Here is a 21,670-nt window from a genome sequence, read left to right as displayed (position 1 = left end):
GTGGCTCGACAAACTGATACATCCAGAGCTGAAAGAGAAAAAAGGTTCATGTCTGCTGGACACTTCTGGAAACACAGTTCCTATTTGGACACAAAGTTCAGCCATACACACATGGTTCAAGAAAGCATGTCCAACTTTGGGTGAGTTAAAAAGGAGGGGGTTCTTGAAGGAATCTTATATTTAAGAAGTATGACTTCAGACATTTGATTATGTTTATTTAAATCCCTTTACTTTCCAATCAAAACAAGTGCTATTCCTTTTTAAGGGTCAGGCAAAATGAAACACTATGTGGGAGAAACTTATATTAAAATATACAAAAAAATAAAGTAAATCCTAACAATGATGCAACACATGAGAGACAATCAAAACTGTACTTCAAGTTCTCATCTTTGAAGGATTAAAAATGTAGTAAAAATTATGGATGGACAATTCGAAATTTATAATTGCAAGCATTCTTTCAAAAGAAAGAGTTTTGATGTGTTTAGTCTGATGAAATAAAGGAAGAAGCAACAAAAAAGGTTGAAAATAAGGTATAATATATTTTTGTCCAGGCATTTTCTATTAAATTAGTTTTATGTTTTTTTTTTGTCTGACAAAACATGTATTTAATGGTCATTTTGACTGGTCATTAAAATGATAAAGAACAATCTACTTTTTACAGACACTACTGGAGACCTCACTGCTTTCAGTACAAGCGAGCTGCCCTGCCTCTTACAGATGAAGAGAAAAAACTGCATATGTTCCAGCAATCACTTCAAACCACCAAGACAGCTCTGGCCTACTCTCAGCCTAGGAGTAGCATTGTAGAAATGAGAACCAACAACAGTCGCAAAGTACATGTACATATAAGCTAAAAAGGCTGTTTTATAAAATTAAATTCACTGCTATAAAAAGTGACTGTGTGTAAAGGCAGTGTTTTTCAACTGAGCCCACCAGACAGATTCACAATGTTGTTCCAAACTAGACTGGGCTGAAAAACATTAAGCAGCACTTTGGTGGTATTTTAAGCAGCATTAATGATTAACCAAATACTCTAATATACAAATATATCTTTACATTTTTGTCTTTGTTTTAAGATGGTAAATTAGGCATAAATACAAATTAATTTTTTCCATTTTAAACATGACAAAATATTAATTTCAAATTATACCTCATATAGCTTTGAACAGACAGAGAAACTGTTTTAAAAGTTGTCTATGAAGCAGTAATTGATTTTCAAATTTGGAAGTCTAGTGTTAAATGACTGTGCTAATCATACTGTAAGTGCAATAGGGGGCAGAGGTCAGGTTGAAAACTCTGGAGTTTTCCTATAAAACTGATGCTAAAGTGTACTGTCATGGATAGATAAATGCGTGCACAGGTCTTCATCTGTCTGTGCAGATTTTACCCCACTAATATGGAACAAGGCCTGGATCCTAACATCCATTCAGAATGCAAGAACCAGCACACATTTACACACAGCCAAAAGGAGGCAGCTTAGTATGTTCTATCAAGAGGATGCGAGCAGGTATAGGCCCGCTTTTCCAGGACCAAATGGGCAATCTTCTTTATACTATCATCATTGTTTTCTGGGGAATCTGGAACAAATAAAAGTACATTATTATAAATCTGACCTCATTTGTTTGGTGCAAATACAGTTCTTAATGGAAAAATACAATGTATGTATTACAAACCTTTAATAAATAGCATAAAATAAAAGCACTTATTTATTTTAAATAAATATAAGTTACATCATAGATTCTAACACAACTGATGTGGTCAAATAGCCATGTTCAGACTGCACTTCATAATTCATCACCATCCTGACACATGCATTTTGACAGATAAAAGTGACAAAAATATTCAGGATTCTCTGATCCAGAATTTGTGTGGTCAAAGTGGTTAGGTTCAGGATAAGTGGATCAGTATGATCAGAGAATGCAAGTGTTTGTTGAGTGATTTATGATTTGTAGAATCAAGTAAAAAGCTCTACTCCACATGCTGATACTTTTGTTTTGCAAGCGCTATAAAAACACCAAGACTGGCACCAATTAGTGTTTTGGTGCTGTACCTACTTTTTTGCAGCTGAGTCATCCAGTAGTTGTTTTTGAAGTATGCATCCTTGCAAAAAGTGTTTGCGAGCAGCACCTACACCACCAAAGAACAACAGGATTTCCATGAGATTAATTAAAACCATTCATTTGAACAAGGAAGCAGTGCACCAAACAGGTCTGAGTAGATGTTAAGATTTAAGCTCTTGCATTAGTTTATACAATATATGCCAGGATATTTTTTATCATTTCAAAAGGGGAGGACCCATAAATTACCTGGAAAACAGACATTTAATCATACATTTCTTAGTTTTCTGATGGCTTACATAACTGGAAAACTAGACGTAAATAACCAGGTTTTTCAGCAGGAATCCTGTGTAAATATTAAGAAAAAATGATTGTAAACCACTGCCTTGCTGTTTGGGGTGAAGAGGGATTGTTCTTCTGAAGTCTGCTGGCAATTTAAAACTCCTGGTAATTTAAAAGGGGATGTCTACGATTCGGGCAATCGCAGTTGCTTCTGGTTGTTTACAGCCAGAAGCTAAGCTTCTTTTAAGGTGGAACGATGTGTTTGAGGAGAAAACTGACAGTCGTTTGAATTACCACAGAATCACATTTGTAACACATGATTTTCAACATTATGAGCTCTCTCAGTTGTCTAAAAAACTCCAGATGCCTCTGCTATTCGGAGAGGGAGACAGGGCGAGAGAGACCAAAAGTGGACCAAGCCAGTTTTTTCTTATCACTCATTTACTGACACTGGGGATTCTTAAACACATCATACTGGTTTCCAGCACGAAAACAGACTGGAGAGCAGCAAATAGTGAGGAAACATCTTCTGTATTTTATAAAAAGTGTTTTTTGATTACAATCGTGAACTATACCTTTAAATTTGCTTTTTTAAATGTAGTTTCCCACTTATGTAGCCTGCAAAAATACAATGAACTTTTGCTATGAAAAATTCTTCAGCCAAACCCAGGCCAAGTCAGCCTTCATGATGTTTAAAGATTATTCCATGCTCAGATAAACGGTTTTTAATAGAGAAAATTTTCAGCTGATGTGTACAGTCATAGATGTGTATGAATATTTCACAAAGGCTTCAAATTTAGCGCAGACAAACTAATCTAATAAACTGAAATCTGTTTTATGAAAACTCACAGCATGACAAACCACTTGGAAGTCCCTGATATTCCTCAAGCAAAACTGAAAGAGTCTTACATGAGGGAATATGGCACGTCTGATATCTGTCCAAACTCAACACACTTCCTGAAGCTCCAATAGCTCAATATGGGGACATTACGATTTTCTTTTGTGAAGAAACATCTTACTGTTTCCACATACAGCAGTATTCACAGAAACAGACCTTCATCTCATGTACAATTCAAACAGACTTTATTTATTCTATCACTAAGTGTGCATCCTACTGTCTACTTCCTTTCCTTCCTTTGTGTGTTCAACTTCCATCCCCTGCTTCCTTTCTTTATTCATTAATCTATTCATCTGTTTCGCAGAAAGGCCACTCTCTCTGGACTTCCCCCACTAGATGTTTCTAAACAAAAGGCTCATAGTGGTGAAGAATGACAGAGTTCTTGGTTTTGTGTCTTTTGTTATTAGCTAGTGTAGCTAACCTTATGACCTCATAAAGTTAGCCACAGCTAAGCAGGAAAATTCCTTGGCTGAAAAGGGTGGTATAGTTTTTTTGGGGTTGAAATACAAAACCCATTTCTGGAAAGGTTCAGATGATGGGCAAAATGAAAATAAATACAACACATCTTACATTAAATTAAAAAAATTAAATTAGAAAATATCTTGATATAGAACTGCCATTAGAACCATCATATTTTGTTTTGGGGGTATTACTAGAAGAGGTAGTAGACAATAATAAGATACTTTTACTGAGAACTATTCTTTTGATTGCTACGAAAATTATCACCTGGCTAAAGCTGCAGCCCCTCACTGTAACACAATGGACAGACTCTTTACTTTTTGTTAAGCTTGGGGCATATATCAACACCTATTTCTGAAAGTTATATATGAACATTGGCCAGTTGCTGAAACCATGGATTGTTTCATAAATTTCTATTTGTGTTACCTTTGAAAATATGACTGCAAATGATTAAAAAACAGGAAGTTTGCTTTTTGAAAAATATTTGCCCATTTTGATGAGGAAGCCAGCAAAACATTACAAAACAGTTGGTGCAGGGGCATGTTTATCACTGTGATGCACCAGCTATTCTTTGAACAACACTCTGTAAACATTTGGGAACTAAGGAGACAAATTGCTGTAGCTCTGAGAGTGAAATCAAGCTCTCAACATTAGGCTTGTTTTAGATTTATTAATATTGAAATTATCTGGTTTGGGGTTAATCTTGATTCATATTTTCTAGGTTTGAGCTGTGCAGTGAGGTCAACTGTTTAGATATTTGAAGGAAACCCTTGGTTGATTATCAGCAGGGTAAATCGTGGTTTGTTTGTTTTCTTACTTCATGATCGTGGTTTCGAAGACCGATGCTAATAGAGCGACTGGCTCTGGACAGGACAGCTGTCATGGCATACAGGTTTATCATTGTATCAGCAACCCTCTTCAACACCAGCTGCTCATCCACAATAGTCTGAAAGACAAAATAGCACAAAGACAATAAACAATAAAATAATAAAAAAAATATTGTGAAAGCTAGTGTGTTTTTTTCCACTTCCCTTTCACATAAAACAGGTCAAGAGTTCATAAACCATGCACATTTTCTGTGACTCTCTTTGAACTTGCTATATTCCATTCAGAGTGCAGATGCAAGTGGTGTGGCAAGAAGATTTATTTCATTTTAAATGTTTCCTTCCCATGAAAATGGAGATGAAATGTGGCAAAGTTTCAGAAGAGGGGGAAAAACATGTTTGGAAATCTGAAGTCTTTCCAGGGCTTATTACAACTCCTGATTATGATAGCATGGGCTTCATTTTTTTTTTTTTTGAAGAAAAAGAGTAAGAAAGAATGAAAGAGAAACAGGACAGGGAACAGCTGTCTCACACATGAGGCTGCGCATTACCTCAGTGTAACAGGAAAGAAGGGACTTGCTGGGTCCCTCCAGCACTCTACAAGCCCACGCTAATTTCCCTGCACCTCTCTACAGCAAGCAGCAACACACTCTGGGACATTAAATACACAGCATGCTTTTTCCAAAGACATTCCAAAAATGTACAGAGGAAATGATCAAATCAGGATTTATTTCCCAGCAAAGAGAGAAAGAGCAGTTGGTTTTGGCAGGACCATCTCTATGAATGCAGTTTAAACCTACACTGTTGTTAAAGACTAATGTAAGAGACTATGGTAATTATTTAAGAATGTTATATCTCCTTCTAATATACGTAAGTGTTTTGTGCTCCATTTTTCCAAAGACATCGCTTCCTCAATTGAAAGATGCATGGCGACTAATGCAACCTGTGCAGTCACTGTCTACACAGTACAAACATGTGCTCAATTCCACTGGCCTGAAAATGCTAGCTGAATTAGTTGGTGTAAAATGACGACTCTATGGCTATTTTGCAATAGACCCTTCTCAATCATGGTTAGGATGTGCTACTTCCCACATACTCATGTGATTTTATATTTAAATTGGTGTGCTAATTCATTTTTTTCAACTGTCAATCTCTAACAAATGCTAATACTAATACAAGTATTGTTCCAGAAGTGGGTGCTAGCTTGCTTTGCAATATTGGAATGTTTTCCTTTCTTTTCTATCGGCCTATCTATCTATTCTTCTCTTGTAAGTCATCCATCCATTCATCCGTCTGTCTAGAATCCTTGTCAATCTCTTTCCACTCCACTTATAATCTACCTGTCTGCCTCTTTGTCTGTCCATGTCTCAGTCTCAAGTCTTCATATGTTCATCATCCATGCATCTATATTTTATATATCATCCAGCTCTTCATCCATCCACATGTCTGTATGTTCATCTTTCATCCATAAATCTTTAAGTATTTCTCCATCCACCTATTTATTCCAATCCTTCTTTTCATCAGTTTGCACCTAATGGACATGTAAATCTACGTGCTATATCGATATTTTCCTGTCTGTCTATCCAGTCCTCCATCAGTTCCTGTCTGTCCACCTTGAAGCCTAAGCATCTCTCCATATATCAATCTCTTCTTTAACCTGACCATCTTTCCATCTATTCATTTAACCCTCTGAATATCCATCTCATCTTTCCATCTGTCATGTTATCCATCCACCCATCGTTCCCATCTATGGTTGAGTGGTATATCACTAAAACGGCATAGTGTATTATTATAAATTGTGGACGGTATCTCAAAATTATGATGTGTCTTGTGTCAGCATCCTGTTCTGTGTGTTTGACTAGTAAATGGCAAAATCCTATGCATTTGTGTGCAGTGCAGAAAAAAAAACAAGCCCGGAAGTCCACCATGGCTGTGAGTTCAATGTCGGGTTCAGGTGATATCCAACAAAAACCACTGAAAATATAAACAAATGACATAAACATTTACAGACATGAGACTTTATCCTCTAAACGTGTGATCTGAGCCTCAGTTAGCTGGAACACAGCCCGTGTTGCGGTTTTTAACCTGTTAGCTCGCTTATTTAAGCTTAGCTTGCCAGCTATCTGATATTACAGTTTTATTATAAGTTGACATCGGTCTCTTACACGCAAGTTTTCATAAATAAATATTTGTTACATTTCAAGAACTTTTAAGAGAAGTTTACCTTTCCATATCTGTACAGTAGGCTTTCCACAGTGGAGCCGAAGAGAACCACGTTCTGCTCAAACATTTTGGCACTTTCCTGTAGGAGACACAGTGACATCATTATTATCCTCAGCATTTCTTCCAATGTGAGATGGTCAATGTAACCAGACCACACAGGCTTTAAAGAAACGTCACTATAATGAAGTGTCGCTCATAGAAAAAGGCAGAGCCCCACTTTAATAGACACTGTAGGCCTCACATGGCTGTTACTGGATTATTACCACAATGTACATGACTGTAATCATTTCAGGGTCAGTGGTTTCCCTTAGAGCATAAATCATACAGTAACATTAACCATACACACGCTACAAACTACAAGCAAAAGTGGGGCACTTTTTGGTATATGAACTGGGAGCAGCATGATAAGACACACACTTCTATATATTTATGTTTATGCGATTTGTCATAAGCTTCCTAAATGTAACTGAGCTCTGTTGAACATAGACTGTATTTGCATAATGCAATCTGGAACCCTATTAGAAACAGTCTGACTAATAATACATGTAGGCCTTATGCATTGCAGCAAGATACTGAATCACATTTGACTGACTGAATAATAATCACGATCTGAACTGGCTGAACATATTTAAAAGTTTTTTTGAAAGATAAACTTGAACATAATTCATATTCTGGCAAGGAAAAGAAGTATCAGCTTAATCTCTTAATAAAATAAATTAGATTTGATTTTATTAAATTTAAAATCCCCAGGTGAACAAGTCTGAGGTGACAGTGGCAAGAATAAACTCCCTCAGGGAGTAACCAAGGCTCACAAGGTGGGACCTATCCTCCTCTGGTCAAATTATATAGGGCCCCTATACTATCAAAATGAAATTAATCTGACTAGACATGATGTGTACATTAATCCTCAAAACATTATTTCTTAACTGTGTGTTGTTTTAGAAAGGCTGTTAACACAACAGCCAGGGTGGGCCCTTGTAGCTCAGGAGAAAAATAAAAATTACAAACCTTGTTGGATCAACTAAAGATAACGTTTCATTTCTGATCAAATTATGTTTCAAAAACTGAAAGGTAAGATAAATTTGACTTAGGCTGATAAAGTAAAAGCAGGAGTGGGAAAGTGAGGTTCCGTACAGTTAAACTGGGGTGCACCACTCCATCTTTGCCGGTCAAGCCAAGGTCAGTGTTCATCCCCAGAGAGCCCTTCATCCTCTTCCCCAACATTTCAAACACCACACCGGCATTTCCCTTCTTCATCTCTCTAAAGCGGAAAACAGCACAAACTCATTTATCTCACAGCATTCTTTAACCGTAAAAAAAACACCTTTATTTGCAGTTTATACATACTTTATTTTTCCTGTTAGTATTTTGCCAGCATATTGCATTCCTGTGAGAGCAATGTACATCTTCAGGATCTCATTTGTTCCCTAAAAGCAGAAAATCACCACAAATCTAAATAACCACATTTCTGATGTGTGTTACGCCCTCTACTGGTCAAATGGTTCAACAGTTGCAAAGCTAAAATTAAACCTTCGTAATAAAATTAAATTGACACACAAATGTGTATTTCTTTTCATCTATTTGCATCAGGAAAGGAATAATCATTCTTAGTTTTAACAGAAAAAGAATCTTAACAAGATATTTATTGTTCCAATTCACAAATGTTCACCAAAAAAATAAGTCAGGAGGTATTTTAATGTTGAGCTAAAACTAAAATGAACAAACAGATTAATTAATGAAATGATAAATTAAAAACACAAGATCAGATCATATGTCAGCTATCATAATATAACAAAGAAAAGTACCTCAAATATCTGCATGATCCTGCAGTCTCTGAGGTAGCGCTCGAATGGGTAATTTTTGGTGTATCCTACTCCTCCCAACACCTGTAGTGCCTCACTCACACACACCCAGCCAGCCTCAGAGCTGAACACCTACAGAGAGAGAGACACACAGAAAGAGACAAAGACAGAGACAGACACAAACACAGAGATTAAAAGGTCATTCTTTCTGTTTATTCACACCGAATAACAAATGGAATCACATTTTTCTCCTTTAACAATTATACAATTATACTCTGGTATTAGTATATAATTATAATGAAACAATTATAGTTTAAGAATTAACACATGCCAAAGTGATGCTACCTTCACCATAGCTGCCTCTATAGAGCAGTCAGGAATTCCAGGTCGATCCATCATCCCCGCAGTCAGATACGCCATGCTCTCCATCACAAAGACATTCAGAGCCATGAGGGCAAACTTATCCTAGACCAAAACAATAAAACAATATTTAATATTAACTAATATTATACACTGGGAATATATCGCATACTTTACAATTCATTTTAAAACAATTTTTTTAGGATACATCATAATACGTTACTGTTTATATGTTGATAAATATTTATTTATTTATTTATTTATTTATGGTACAATTCAGAGTAATATAAAAAATTGGAGAAAAATAAAGACAAAAAACATCACGCATTTTTTTATTTGTAAAATTGATTGAAATTATCATAAAATTTCAAGTGAAATTTTCATTAAAAAAGTGCATAACTATGCCCAGTCCTTGCATAATAATGAATCTCTTCTTCTTTGCCCACATTGATGGCATAAATGTTTACCTGAATCATTCCAAATTCAGAAAGTTTCTTATTAAATTGTTTCCTTGTGCCTGCATATTCTGCAGTCATCTCTGAAAAACAAAATAAATATTATTCCCAAGAACCAGATCGTACAACAGCTGTTTTTGAGAGCTAGTTTCTTTATATAAGAACTATTTATTTTCTTTTCCCTGTCCACATACCAATCAGTGTCTTGATCATGCCAGACATTGCACTTCCCATACTGAACCTTCCACTATTCAGGATGTTCACTGCAATCTGCAAAGACACACAGATTCACACACATACATGAACACAATTTATTTTAGCTTGTAAGGCTTGTTCCAAAAATGTTTTCTTTCATCCCAACTGTTGCAAAGTTGAGCAAGTATACCAATTAATCTAATCAATATCTGCAATACAATATTTGTTTGCCCAGACACTGACAATTGCATTGTTATTAATGGCAAAAAATATTTATGAATGTTTGTATTTTTAGGAATAATCTGTTGGAGACGTTTTTGCATAATATCAACCTGCCTTTCACGATAAACATACATGTTGGAATGGACAGTTGCGCAACAGATAATGCATCTGACTACAGATCAGACTGTAGGTTCGACTACTAGCTGGCTCGCTTCTTGGGGGCAGCTGTGAGGTTAGAGAAGCGAGCTTGAGGTCGGAGGGTCGCCGGTTCAAATCCCGGGACCGGCAAGAGAAAATTAATTCATGGCTTAAGTCCTTATGAGCAAGGCACCTAAACCCCAAACTCCACCAGAGCAAAAATGCAGACAATCTCAAACTAATCAACTGTTGTGTACACTGGACAAATAATAACAAGCTGAATTAGATTTCAAGATATCTGATTTAATAAAAATCTGCAGCCACACTGATATTTGAACATAAGTAGGGGCAGTGATGTCTTTCTCCAGCCATGCTATTTTAACTATAAACATAGCTATCTAAGAACATAAGCTAAAAAACTGCCAAATTTGGTGAACTATCTGTTAAAGTAACACTAGTATTTACCTTAATATTATAGCTGTAATAGGAAGAATTGTTCCTCTGTCATTGTTACTCTATGTTCTGCAGTAGAAGGTAGGAAACCTTCTCCTCCTTGATTTCAGAATAGTGCTGTAAACCTGACAACTTTACAGACGCCAGAAGAAAAATAATTGATCAAATTTATAATGCTATATTTTGACAAAAAGAAAAACTACCTAGAATGAACTGAACATCATTTTTAATATCCCTACTTTAAAACATGAAAAGTTAACTGGTTCAATTAGTAAAACAGATGCTCTTTAACGGATATACCTTAAATCCACCACCAACTTCACCAATCATATTCTCTATTGGCACCTTTGTGTCTTCAAATGTCACTTCACAGGCTAAAATAACACAGAAAATAAAAGCAAAAATAAGGTAGCTGTCAAAATACAGTATCAGTAGAAAAGTCAGTCAAGTGAATCAGAATATAATGTATTGTCCAAACAAAAAGGTGTAACTCCAAAATAAGAATTTTACAGGAGAAGGAAAAAAGTTTCTCAACTTTCAATGGATGTCAATGTCAATAATAATTAATTCCAAGTAATTTTGGAGCATTTCTATTGGTCAATTTGTCATTAAATTGACACACAGTGTAAAGGACCATTGCTGTGTTTAAATGCTGTAGTAAACTAAAAATCATGATGTGTAAAACTCACTGTTGGAGCCTCTGATGCCCAGTTTGTCTTCTGGTTTGCCAGAGGTCACGCCACCAAATGCTTTTTCCACAATGAAGGCTGTAATTTTGTCTTTCTTCTGCCCATCCTTGTCTACCACATCTGTTCTGGCAAACACTGTCATGATATCTGCCAATCCACCATTGGAAATCCATATCTTTTAAGCAAAACAAAAATGATAATGAAAGAATAAACACTGAAGCTTTCCAACTGAGTTTACATTTGTAATCATTCTATTTCTCTATTATTTCTCAGCTCATTTCATCTTGTATTTCATTTTTTACTTTATGAGAACAAACTATCTGCACTATTCATCCATTATAGTGTAGAATTACAAACTGTGGAGCATCTGTTTATCAGTATTTAATATATGAACATTACAAACAATAAATAAACTACAGTCTCAGACTGTTCTCCAGCAAGCCTGCTACAAAGGGAGGAATTTCTAATAAAATGGCCAGCAAATCAATTGTTCGCTTTACTCATCACTACAAATTATTAAAAATAATATGACACCCACCTTAGATCCATTCAGCAAGAAATGTTTTCCATCGTCTGTCAGCTTAGCTCGGGTTTGAATAGATGCGGCATCACTTCCACTAAAACAACAAAGACATGTTATACCACTCACAATCTTCAAGAATCCCCAGTATGTACAAAATTAATAGTAATGGTCAGCTACCTCCCAGGCTCGGTCAGACAGAAAGCTGCTATATGTTCTCCTGATGCCAGTCGGGGCAAATACTTAGCTTTCTGTTCCTCGGTTCCAGCCATCAGGATACCCTAAAGCAAATAAATTGCAAAGAAAAGGTAAAGGCTGATTTATACTTCTGCACTGATTCGACAAAGAGCCTACGCCGTTATTCTTCTGTGTTGGTGTCTGCAACACTCTGCCGTTACACCCTCACACCTCTAGGGCTGAATGTATCCACTATGTAGTACACAATGTAGTGGTGTAGTACAATTATTTTATAAATCTTTAAAATGCACTATTTAGGGAGTAGGGTGTCATTTGGGACAGAGCAGAGGTTCCAGAAAAGAAACAAATACACTGCCATGTTTCTCCTGCATGGTATCGCCTTTCTTCAAGTTTTTCCCTGATGTCCACATCATGTCTGAGGAAATCTCTCACCGTGAATTAACTGCTGTCTGCATCTCTTTGTGAAGAGGAGAAGAGTTCACGTTCTTGTACTACATCATTTCAACTTCAAAAATGTCTGTCTGACTACCAATGAATCACAGTCTGCGGTCCGCGTCCAAGTGCCGTGTTGTTATATTTCTGGAGAAGGGCGTGTCAGGTTATGTTGTAGGCTAGGTAGGTTCAACGGAGAAGTATAAATTGAGCTTAAGCTACTAAGCCTCATAGCCTCTATTCAAAACTATGAAAAAATAACAGTAAATGTCTGATACATCTTGGATAATTTATTGGATTTGCACCCTGTTTACAAATGGAATTAACATGGATCTTGAGTGATCTGATTACAATTTGACAGTGTCAGACACAGGTGTACTCACGGTCAAACATATCACAGAGATGCACTGTATTTACTAAAACCTCCTTCTGATACTGTGAGAGACTGAAAGGTCTTTTGCATAAGATACAAGCAAATGCCAGATATAAACCCCTGTAAATCTCGTTGTCCCCTTTTGATCAGATCAAGTGCATCAAGTGCAAAACCTGGTATTGTGTCAAAGGCAAAATACAATAATCACTTTAAACCTTTTACAGACAAGATATATTATCCTACTTCATTACAAAGTTAAAAATCTAATTCTTACCTTCAAACCAATGGCTTGATGTGCTGCAAGTGTAACAGCAATGGCTCCATCCTTGGATGTAATCTCTCCCAATCTGGCATACATTGTGTTTGACAGACCAAGGCCACCTACAGACATCATCACAACTTTAGATCTTACAACTTTTGCTAATAACTTCAGAGGATCTAAAGCTAAAGGGTATTCAACAAATGGATCATAATAAATTTTATTTGATTTTATTTATAGCTACTTTGATAAACAGAGGCGTTTTCCGAACGAAAGTTTGTTAGCTAACAGTGAACCCCATAGGGTCAATCACGGACACTACTTATGAATATATTTACTGGGAATTGTTGTCATAATGTGCATTTTACTCTTTGCCCACTGCATTTGGAGGTATGAGATCATATCTGACTTCATTCAGAAATGTAATTATACACAGGGCAAGATCAATTATCCTATGCCAATTTATTGGGCTTCACATATGGCCCAGCTCACTCTCTTCCTACCTGCAACCAACACATCCCTGTTATCATCTATCACTGAACATTTAAATTCTAGCTAACTTTACAGCCCCATATGTAGAGCCACCTTGGCCTCCCTGGTCACTAAAGCTGTCCTTAGCTCCACTGACACCGTTAGTGCATGCTCAGTATCAACAGTTCAAAGTGGAATTTACAAACAAAATACTGCATGCACTAACAACAAAAGTAAATCCACACTAGACTTCCTGTCCCTAAGCCCCACTGGCACCGTTAACGCATGCTCAGTGCCACCAGTCCCATATGAGCTTTGTGTGATACATCATAAGCAATCACAATAACACAGCATCCTACTGACCTGCACTGACCTTCATGTTAGTTAGTTAGTTTGTATTTAACACCATATCTGCCACATTCATGGCAAGAAAGGTTGTCTTTCATGTACCTAAAAATAAACCACACACCACAGCAATTCCATATTTACAGTGCATTTCCCCAACTAGTGCTCTCCTTATCCACAACGACTGACTAGTCCTTTCTTCTACTTCTGATTACTCCTTCACAGCTGCCCTTAGTTTACAACTCTAACACAGAACTGCACAAGCAAGGGCGTAGCAGACTTCTCTACAATTCCCCTAATAGGAAGAGTAGAATAGTGTCATTATCCTAATATTTTTAGTCTGGTCTTACCATACTCCTCAGGTATTTGGATCCCAAACAACCCAAGTGCCTTAAGTCCATCCAGAGTTTCAGGGGGGATACGCGCTTCTTCATCAATTTTCTTTGAATCAACTAGGAATATTACGCAATATTTAGAAATGACATGACATCGCTTTTCCCTTTTAAAATGTATTTAAAAATTATTCTAATAAATCTAATTAGTTAATACAAATACTTAATCATTTTTCTTTAAAATACTATTACAGAAGGTGTTAAATGTAGCTAAGCTCTGCACTTGAGATACTCTAAAAATAGGCCATCAAACACTCAAGCAGTTGAATACCCCAATGGAAGAAATACACATCTAACAACATATAACATTATACTGTTTCAGTGTGTGCAGTCTCAGGCTAAATTTGTTTTAGGAAAGAAGTGGATTCATTATTATTTTTTCATCCTATATAATCCAGCATTTTCTGGCAGTATCGACCCACTGCTAGCATCTAAATTTAGCTATATGCCATCACTAGTAATATTGTAACGTGGCAAACATAGGCTTATATCACAAACAGCATTGTTATAGGCTTATATAGGCCAACAGCATTGTTAAAACTGCTTTGTAGAATTAAAAGAGAAGGCAAGTGTGGAAACAGCTTGGATGACTCTGTGAAAATAAGTGGACGTCTAAGATTAATATCTGAGAAACCCTGGAATAAAACACAATGATGAAATGGTGTCAGAAAAGGATCAGTATCAGCACTGGCATTTCACTCACCGTCTTCATTGAAAAACTTCTCCACTGGGGGAACAAATTGATTGATCTCTTCTAACTCTTCTTTACTAATTTCTGGGTACGGAAAGACCTCATTCTACAGAAAAAGTGAAGTATTGAAGTAAAACATTTATATAATAAACATAATATCTGTGTATATATGTAAAAAAACAGAACAGATACGCAGATCAGCCAAAATATTATGACCACATCCTTGTTTCTACATTCACTGTCCATTCTCTCAGCTCCAATACAATTAAGCCAATGTTTGCGGTAACATGTGAAACACTGCTATATTTACTACTACACATCAGTTCTATATTTAACACAAGTAAGAAAGAAAAGAAAAGAAAGGAAAAGAAAGACCGATAAGGACAAATTGAGGGTGGAGGGAGTGAACAACAGCATTCTCTTCCTTTAACACTTCCCCTAGTGCTCTACTGTGAGTGTTTGTGTGTTCGCTGCCCCTAGTGCACTACTGTGAGTGTTTCTGTGTTCGCTGCTCCTAGTGCACTACTGTGAGTGTTTGTGATATTGCTGCTTCTAGTGCACTACTGTAAGTGTTTGTGTTTTCGCTGCCCCTAGTGCACTACTGTGAGTGTTTGTGTGTTCGCTGCCCCTAGTGCACTACTGTGAGTGTTTGTGTGTTCGCTGCCCCTAGTGCACTACTATGAATGTTTCTGTGTTCGATGCCCCTAGTGCACTACTGTGAGTGTTTGTAAGTTCGCTGCCCCTAGTGCACTACTGTGAGTGTTTGTGAGTTCACTGCTCCTATTGCACTACTGTGCATGTTTGTGAGTTCGTTGCCCCTAGTGCACTACTGTGAGTTTGTGTTTTCGCTGCCCCTAATGCACTACTGTAAGTGTTTGTGTGTTCGCTGCCCCTAGTGCACTACTGTGAGTGTTTGTGTGTTCGCTGCCCCTAGTGCACTACTGTGAGTGTTTGTGTGTTCGCTGCCCCTAGTGCACTACTGTGAGTGTTTGTGAGTTCACTGCTCCTATTGCACTACTGTGCGTGTTTGTGAGTTCGCTGCTCCTAGTGCACTACTGTGAGTGTTTGTGAGTTCGCTGCTCCTAGTGCACTACTGTGGGTGTTTGTAAGTTCGCTGCCCCTAGTGCACTACTGTGAGTGTTTGTGAGTTCACTGCTCCTATTGCACTACTGTGCGTGTTTGTGAGTTTGCTGCCCCTAGTGCACTACTGTGAGTTTGTGTTTTCGCTGCCCCTAATGCACTACTGTAAGTGTTTGTGTGTTCGCTGCCCCTAGTGCACTACTGTGAGTGTTTGTGTTCGCTGCCCCTAGTGCACTACTGTGAGTGTTTGTGTGTTCGCTGCCCCTAGTGCACTACTGTGAGTGTTTGTTTGTTCACTGCCCCTAGTGCACTACTGTGAGTGTTTGTGTGTTCGCTGCCCCTAGTGCACTACTGTGAGTGTTTGTTTGTTCACTGTCCCTAGTTGACTATTGTGTGTGTTGTTACCATGTATGGGTTAATTTCAGAGGCACATTTTGCGCAAAGACAAAATAAAAATAATTTTAAAAAAGTTACTGCAAACACACTCAAGATTTAATTTTGACCTTTGATGTTGCTGAATTAAATAATCACACATGAGTGTGGAGACCTCTCTGGAATATTTTGGTGCTTTAACAAGATTGAAGAGTGGAATGACAACTACATTGTAGCTCAGAATACTGTCAAAGAATATCAGCACGAGTGTCCGATCTAATCCAGAACAGATTACAAAAGCTTTAAACACCTTATTCAGTACTTGAGTGAACTCATTTTGTGCTATGAACCATCACGCCTATTTGGATCACAAGGTACTGGATGCCTGTTTTTGATTAAAATGATTACATCTACTACAAGAGCCCTTTCATACAAAGCACCCAAGGTGATATCTCAGGAAACCCTCATGTCTGTGATACCTTTCTGGTGCTCCCTTTTCAGTCAAACTGTTCTAATGATGCTTGCAGGAGCTACAACAAACAAATTATTAGAGATGATGCTGGGTAAAGACCATACAGCTAAGGGTACCCCATCTGCTTAAAAAGCTTTGACTTCAAGACATCACCTAAACCACCCGCCAAGCTTCAGAACAAGGCTTAAGATCGGGGATTCCTGACCACATGGAACTGTCTGCGTATTCGAGATGGTTTCACCTGCAGGTCCACTGACTGACTGATGAGTATTAGCTCTAACCTTACCTACATTCTTAACACAGCTCTTAACACATCCTTTACTGTAGTGCAGACTACTGTAACTAGTCCTTAATACATTATTCATACTGCTCTTTGGTGTCATCCTGATGAGGAGGGGTCCCCTTTTGACTATCGGTTCCTTTAAACATTGTGCTTTTTCATCAGCAACTTAAAACTAAACAAAAATGTGAAAGACTGATAAATGCCCTGATGTTTATGTTTTGCAACAGAAATTTGCAAGGAAATTAAATGCTCATCTATTTGCCATCAGAGCAAAGAGAACAGTGGAATAGTGAAGAGTCAAGGACTCTCAAAGAATCAACTTTTCGAGCACCTGGCGGTGAAAGTTACTGCTTTTTCTTACTGATCCTCCTCCTCTACTACCTTGACCCAGAAACTGATTTTGTGACGCCTGTCCAAATACCTGCAGAGATGAAAGAAGCTGCTTACAATCCCCCCAAAGCAGCTTCCAGAGAAGAATAGTCCAGAGTATCTTTTACTAGAGTAGAATCTTTTAAATAGTGTTTTCATAATATATATATATATATATATATATTAGGGCTGCAACTAATGATTATTTTGATAATCGATTAATCTGTCGATTATTTTTCCGATTAATCGATTATTAATTGGATAAAAAGGAAGACAAGCCAAATTTGGTTTCCTGTCTGTTACTGCAGATCTTCAAAACATAGTCAGCAATGCTGTGCTGTTTTTATCTGAGGTGAGAGAGAAAGTGTAGATATGAACATACATCTTTTTTAAGTTAATAACTACTGATCTAAAATGCAGACAACAATGCAGGCAACTTGAAATTACATTACTGGATATTGGGTGATGCTGCCATGTGCTGAGAATAAAAGGGAAATTCAACTAACACATATGATCAGATATTGTTAAGATATTTAAGATTTTAGAGAAATAATGTTGTAATTGTATAAGGAACACACAACCTAACGTCGCTAACGCTAGCTCGACTAAAAGTACAGTTTGTTTGGGAACTGCTGGTCGAGCTGACACGTTTAAGGTGGAAGACAAAAATTGGGGGGATGCTAAGGCTTGTTCGCTAAACTCGAGTGTAAAATCAATATACTAAGAAAAAGAAATGTTGTTTAACTACTCTAGCAGGCTCTAGTAACATTGAGTGAGAGAAAAAGTAGAATGAACTTACTATACTTAATCTCTTTCACACATAGCTCCAACAGGCTTCATTTTCAGATGCTCATGCAGTGATGATGTGCTGCTGTGCCATGTGAAATCAGCTGTTCACATTTTGCACCTAACGCTGTTCCTTGAAGGCGTTAATGTAAAGTGTTCCCATACTTTTGATGACTTGGGTCGTACATTTTTCTCTCTGCTGTGACCGCCTCCGCCATTTTTCAAACCCTTCTTCCAGAGTTCGTCATGTATAGCAACTGTACCCAAGTGTATAATAACTTAGACCCAACTAATCGATTATTAAATTAGTTGCAAACTATTTAACACTCGATTTTAATCGATTTAATCGATTAGTTTTGCAGCCCTAATATATATACGCACATTGTAGTAAAAAAAAAAAGACTAAGACTAAATCAAAATCAGCTGTGAAAATTAACACTGCTCTACTATTGGCTACTAAAAAGTGTCCATAGGTGTGTGTGTGTTGCCCTGTGAAGGATTGGCGCCCCCTCCAGGGTGTGTTCCTGCCTTGCGCCCAATGATTCCAGGTAGGCTCCGGACCCACCTCCACTCTGAGCTGGATAAGCGGTTACAGACAATGAATGAATGAACGAATCGCTATTTATAATATATAATATATATATATAATATAATCGCTAATTCTAGGAAACAGAGAAACACTAATACAAAAACTTAACACTTCCGAAACTAAAGAGTTTAAATGAACTCAAACTTGAATTAGAGTTGCAAGTGTTTCAAGAATGAGAGTGAATTGGCTCGAAAACGCAATATACATAAATTTACGATATACATGATAAAGTATCAATATAAACGCATAACCCAGTAGTTCCTAAACTTCTTATGTAACACCAGAGATGGTTAGAGAAAGTGCTGTTGAGTCGGTGAAATAACGTCTGTAGTGAGTGTGGATATATAGAAAATAACTTGACTACAAGTTGAAAACCAGCAGAAATACGCACTCGATTAAATGTCAATAGCTACAGTCCACCTCTGGTTGTAAGAACAGAGTTGAGCAGAGTTTACCTTATTGACTTGGCCCAGAAACAGATCTTTAGCGTAAGCTAAACTCCTCGCAGTGACGCTCACACAGCGCTGAGTCTGGAGAGGAGCAGAGCGTCGCGCTGCACAACACAGCAGACATTTCCCGAGCTTCGCAGACCTCAACAACACTGACATTTTGCTGAAAATCCTGTGGCTGGAGCAGAGCAGGATCCCGCGTCACCTTTCAACAGAACCCTCACCCTTCACCCGTTTTTGTCGCACTCATATGACAACACAAATCTGATCTGACTGCAGTTCGCAATCACAGCCACTAGAGTGCAGCACTGAGACAAAAATCCCCCACATACAGCGCTCACATTCTCCTGAACATTACCCAGTGATTTTCTAGCTGTTCTCAAATCTTTACACCAAAACCTCAAAGTAACAAATACGAGACGTATTACAAACACACACACAGACACACGGCCGAAAATTAGAAAAAAACTGTATACAATAGGCATACAAAGGCACGTACCACCTACCATTTTAGTAAAAGGGCTGAGCTATATCAGGGTCAAATGTTTTGTTCATTTGAAAAAAAAAAAAATCTTCAACTGACAGTTCAAATCTTGCACAACAGTGCATTCAAAGTTTAAAAACGTGATTATTTTCAATGTAAATAGAATTTTGATTTAATTATTTTATTTTATTTTAATAAATAATTTATTTTCAATGTTCACCTTTATGTATATTTTGATATTTTAATATCAAAGTCTTATATTTTTCAATTTCAGATTTTATATTTTCAGATTCAAATAGTATTTTTTTTTCCATCTTTTTTTCGGTCACAGATCTTATTTTCACTTTCAGATCTTTTTTTCAGTTTCAGATCCTTGTTTTTCGGTTTCAGACTTCTGACCCTTTTCTCGCATGGGAGGCGGGGCATCGGCGGAGAGGGGCGTGGTCTAACGACAGACAGCATAGCAATGAAGGCGGACATCTCTCTGTGTTGACAATGAGAACTACCGCTGAACACTCGCGTTATATGCAATATTCAGTGTAAAACATTGACTTCAGTGACGAAGTCCTGTATAGTGAGCTCTTTTAGACAACATTTGGTAACTGTCGCAGTAAAAGAGCTATAAACTCTAGAGTGCGTAGTTCCACAGCCACACTTTAGTTTCCCAGTGGAGCGGCGATGGCGTCCGCTCCACTGCGGTTAAGCCAGCCGCCGTTTGAGAAAACACGGTTAAACTAGCCGCACGTCAGAATTCAGTGCGCGTATACTAGTGACAAACCGGTAATACTGAATGCGCGTGAAGACCTGAGCTTATGCCCTTCATTTTAAAGAAAGTAACAGCATTTAACCGGTTTATATATTGGCCATTTCTAGTAAGTAGTCCAAACAATCAACAGATATCAGTTCAGGGTTTACTACACTATGTATCTATGAAGTATGAAGTGATTTTACTGTATAGTTTTTATGTAAATGACATTCAAAATCCCTATAATTGTCCATTGTTTTTAATGTTAACTCAAGTTTGATGTTTTATAAAATTGTAATTTTGAATAAGTAGTCCATACAACCAACAGATATCAGATCTGTGTTTACTATACTACGTGTCTATGAAATATGAAGTGATTTTACAGTATACTTTTTGAGTAAATGACATTCAAAATAACAATAACAATAACAATAACGGCTGGCTTAACCGCAGTTCCGCTCCTCAGGGGAAAGCTGCAGTGAGCCGGTAACCTAGGGAGTGAGGTTAGATTTTGTATTTTCTTTCCTTTTATTATCCATTTAGGTAAGTTAGAGTTGTCTGTGTGCCAGTTAGGTGGGGCGTTTGTTATTTTTGTCGGCATAAGTCCATCCTGAAGTTCACTGGTGTTTGTGTCATTGTAAATTTCACGTATACATAGGGTGACCAGACGTCCTCTTTTACCCGGACATGGCATATTTTTAGACTTAAAAAAATGTCACAAACGTCCGGGATTTTGTTTTTCTAGAGCTTACACAGAATTTCGAGAAGCATTTCGTTCACAAACTAGTCCCGCCCTCCCCCACTCCGATTGGTTCGCTTGAGTGAGAAGGGGGCGTGTTGAAGTAGCCTAAAACCTTCTCTGTAAACATTTAATTGGTCAGTCTGCACGTCAGTAGTCCTTGTTCACGTCAGGCAAAGCTCTTGTACCTACCCTCATCTCGAGCAGCTATGCCGAAACGTAAATGTAAGTTCTCGGATGAATTAAAAAAGATATTCCCATGTTTTGTGTAGCAAATAAAGCTGTAAAGGACCTAAAAGCACACGTAGGTTCAGCTAAGCATACAACGGCAGCGAGGGGCGAGAGCTCATCACCCCCCCCTCACCATCTCAGATCTGGTCACCCTACGTATACAATATATATACTATTCATTATTCATTCTGTATTTCCGTTTGTGTCCATTTTGTCCACATTCACATCTCTGTTCCAGTTTTTCCTTTCCCATACATTAATCCCAGCACACAACTCTGTTACGGCTCAACCCTAGACTGGGTCGTAACATCACGTACAGCTTGTGGTATTTGT

At 37.5% G+C, this 21,670-nt stretch overlaps 1 protein-coding gene across 1 annotated transcript; it reads right to left on the bottom strand.

Annotated features, from left to right (window-relative positions):
* Positions 1-519: 519 nt before the first annotated feature.
* Positions 520-19,352, bottom strand: acad9 (acyl-CoA dehydrogenase family, member 9). Its single transcript, XM_066672792.1, has 18 exons — positions 19,145-19,352; positions 14,751-14,844; positions 14,006-14,107; positions 12,855-12,961; positions 11,758-11,858; positions 11,596-11,674; positions 11,058-11,232; positions 10,669-10,742; positions 9,555-9,630; positions 9,373-9,443; positions 8,891-9,010; positions 8,549-8,677; positions 8,091-8,170; positions 7,878-8,004; positions 6,745-6,822; positions 4,514-4,642; positions 2,055-2,127; positions 520-1,577 (listed from the first exon to the last, which is right to left on the bottom strand). Exons 1-18 carry the CDS (start codon positions 19,295-19,297, stop codon positions 1,477-1,479), a joined length of 1,869 nt encoding a protein of 622 aa, XP_066528889.1. The 5' UTR covers positions 19,298-19,352; the 3' UTR covers positions 520-1,476.
* Positions 19,353-21,670: the final 2,318 nt, after the last annotated feature.

Source organism: Hoplias malabaricus, chromosome 5 (assembly GCF_029633855.1).
Source record: "Hoplias malabaricus isolate fHopMal1 chromosome 5, fHopMal1.hap1, whole genome shotgun sequence".
NCBI lineage: Eukaryota > Metazoa > Chordata > Actinopteri > Characiformes > Erythrinidae > Hoplias > Hoplias malabaricus.
This window is presented reverse-complemented; position numbering and strand designations above follow the sequence as displayed.

What these genes read in the sequence shown, in the direction of transcription:
- acad9 (XM_066672792.1), bottom strand. Translation starts at nt 19,297, where the DNA reads ATGTCAGTGTTGTTGAGGTCTGCGAAGCTCGGGAAATGTCTGCTGTGT. An exon ending in GAAGTTTTTCAATGAAGACG is followed by an intron (nt 14,108 to 14,750) that starts GTGAGTGAAATG and finishes TAATATTCCTAG; the next exon opens with TTGATTCAAAGAAAATTGAT. An exon ending in GGATCATGCAGATATTTGAG is followed by an intron (nt 8,171 to 8,548) that starts GTACTTTTCTTT and finishes TTCTGCTTTTAG; the next exon opens with GGAACAAATGAGATCCTGAA.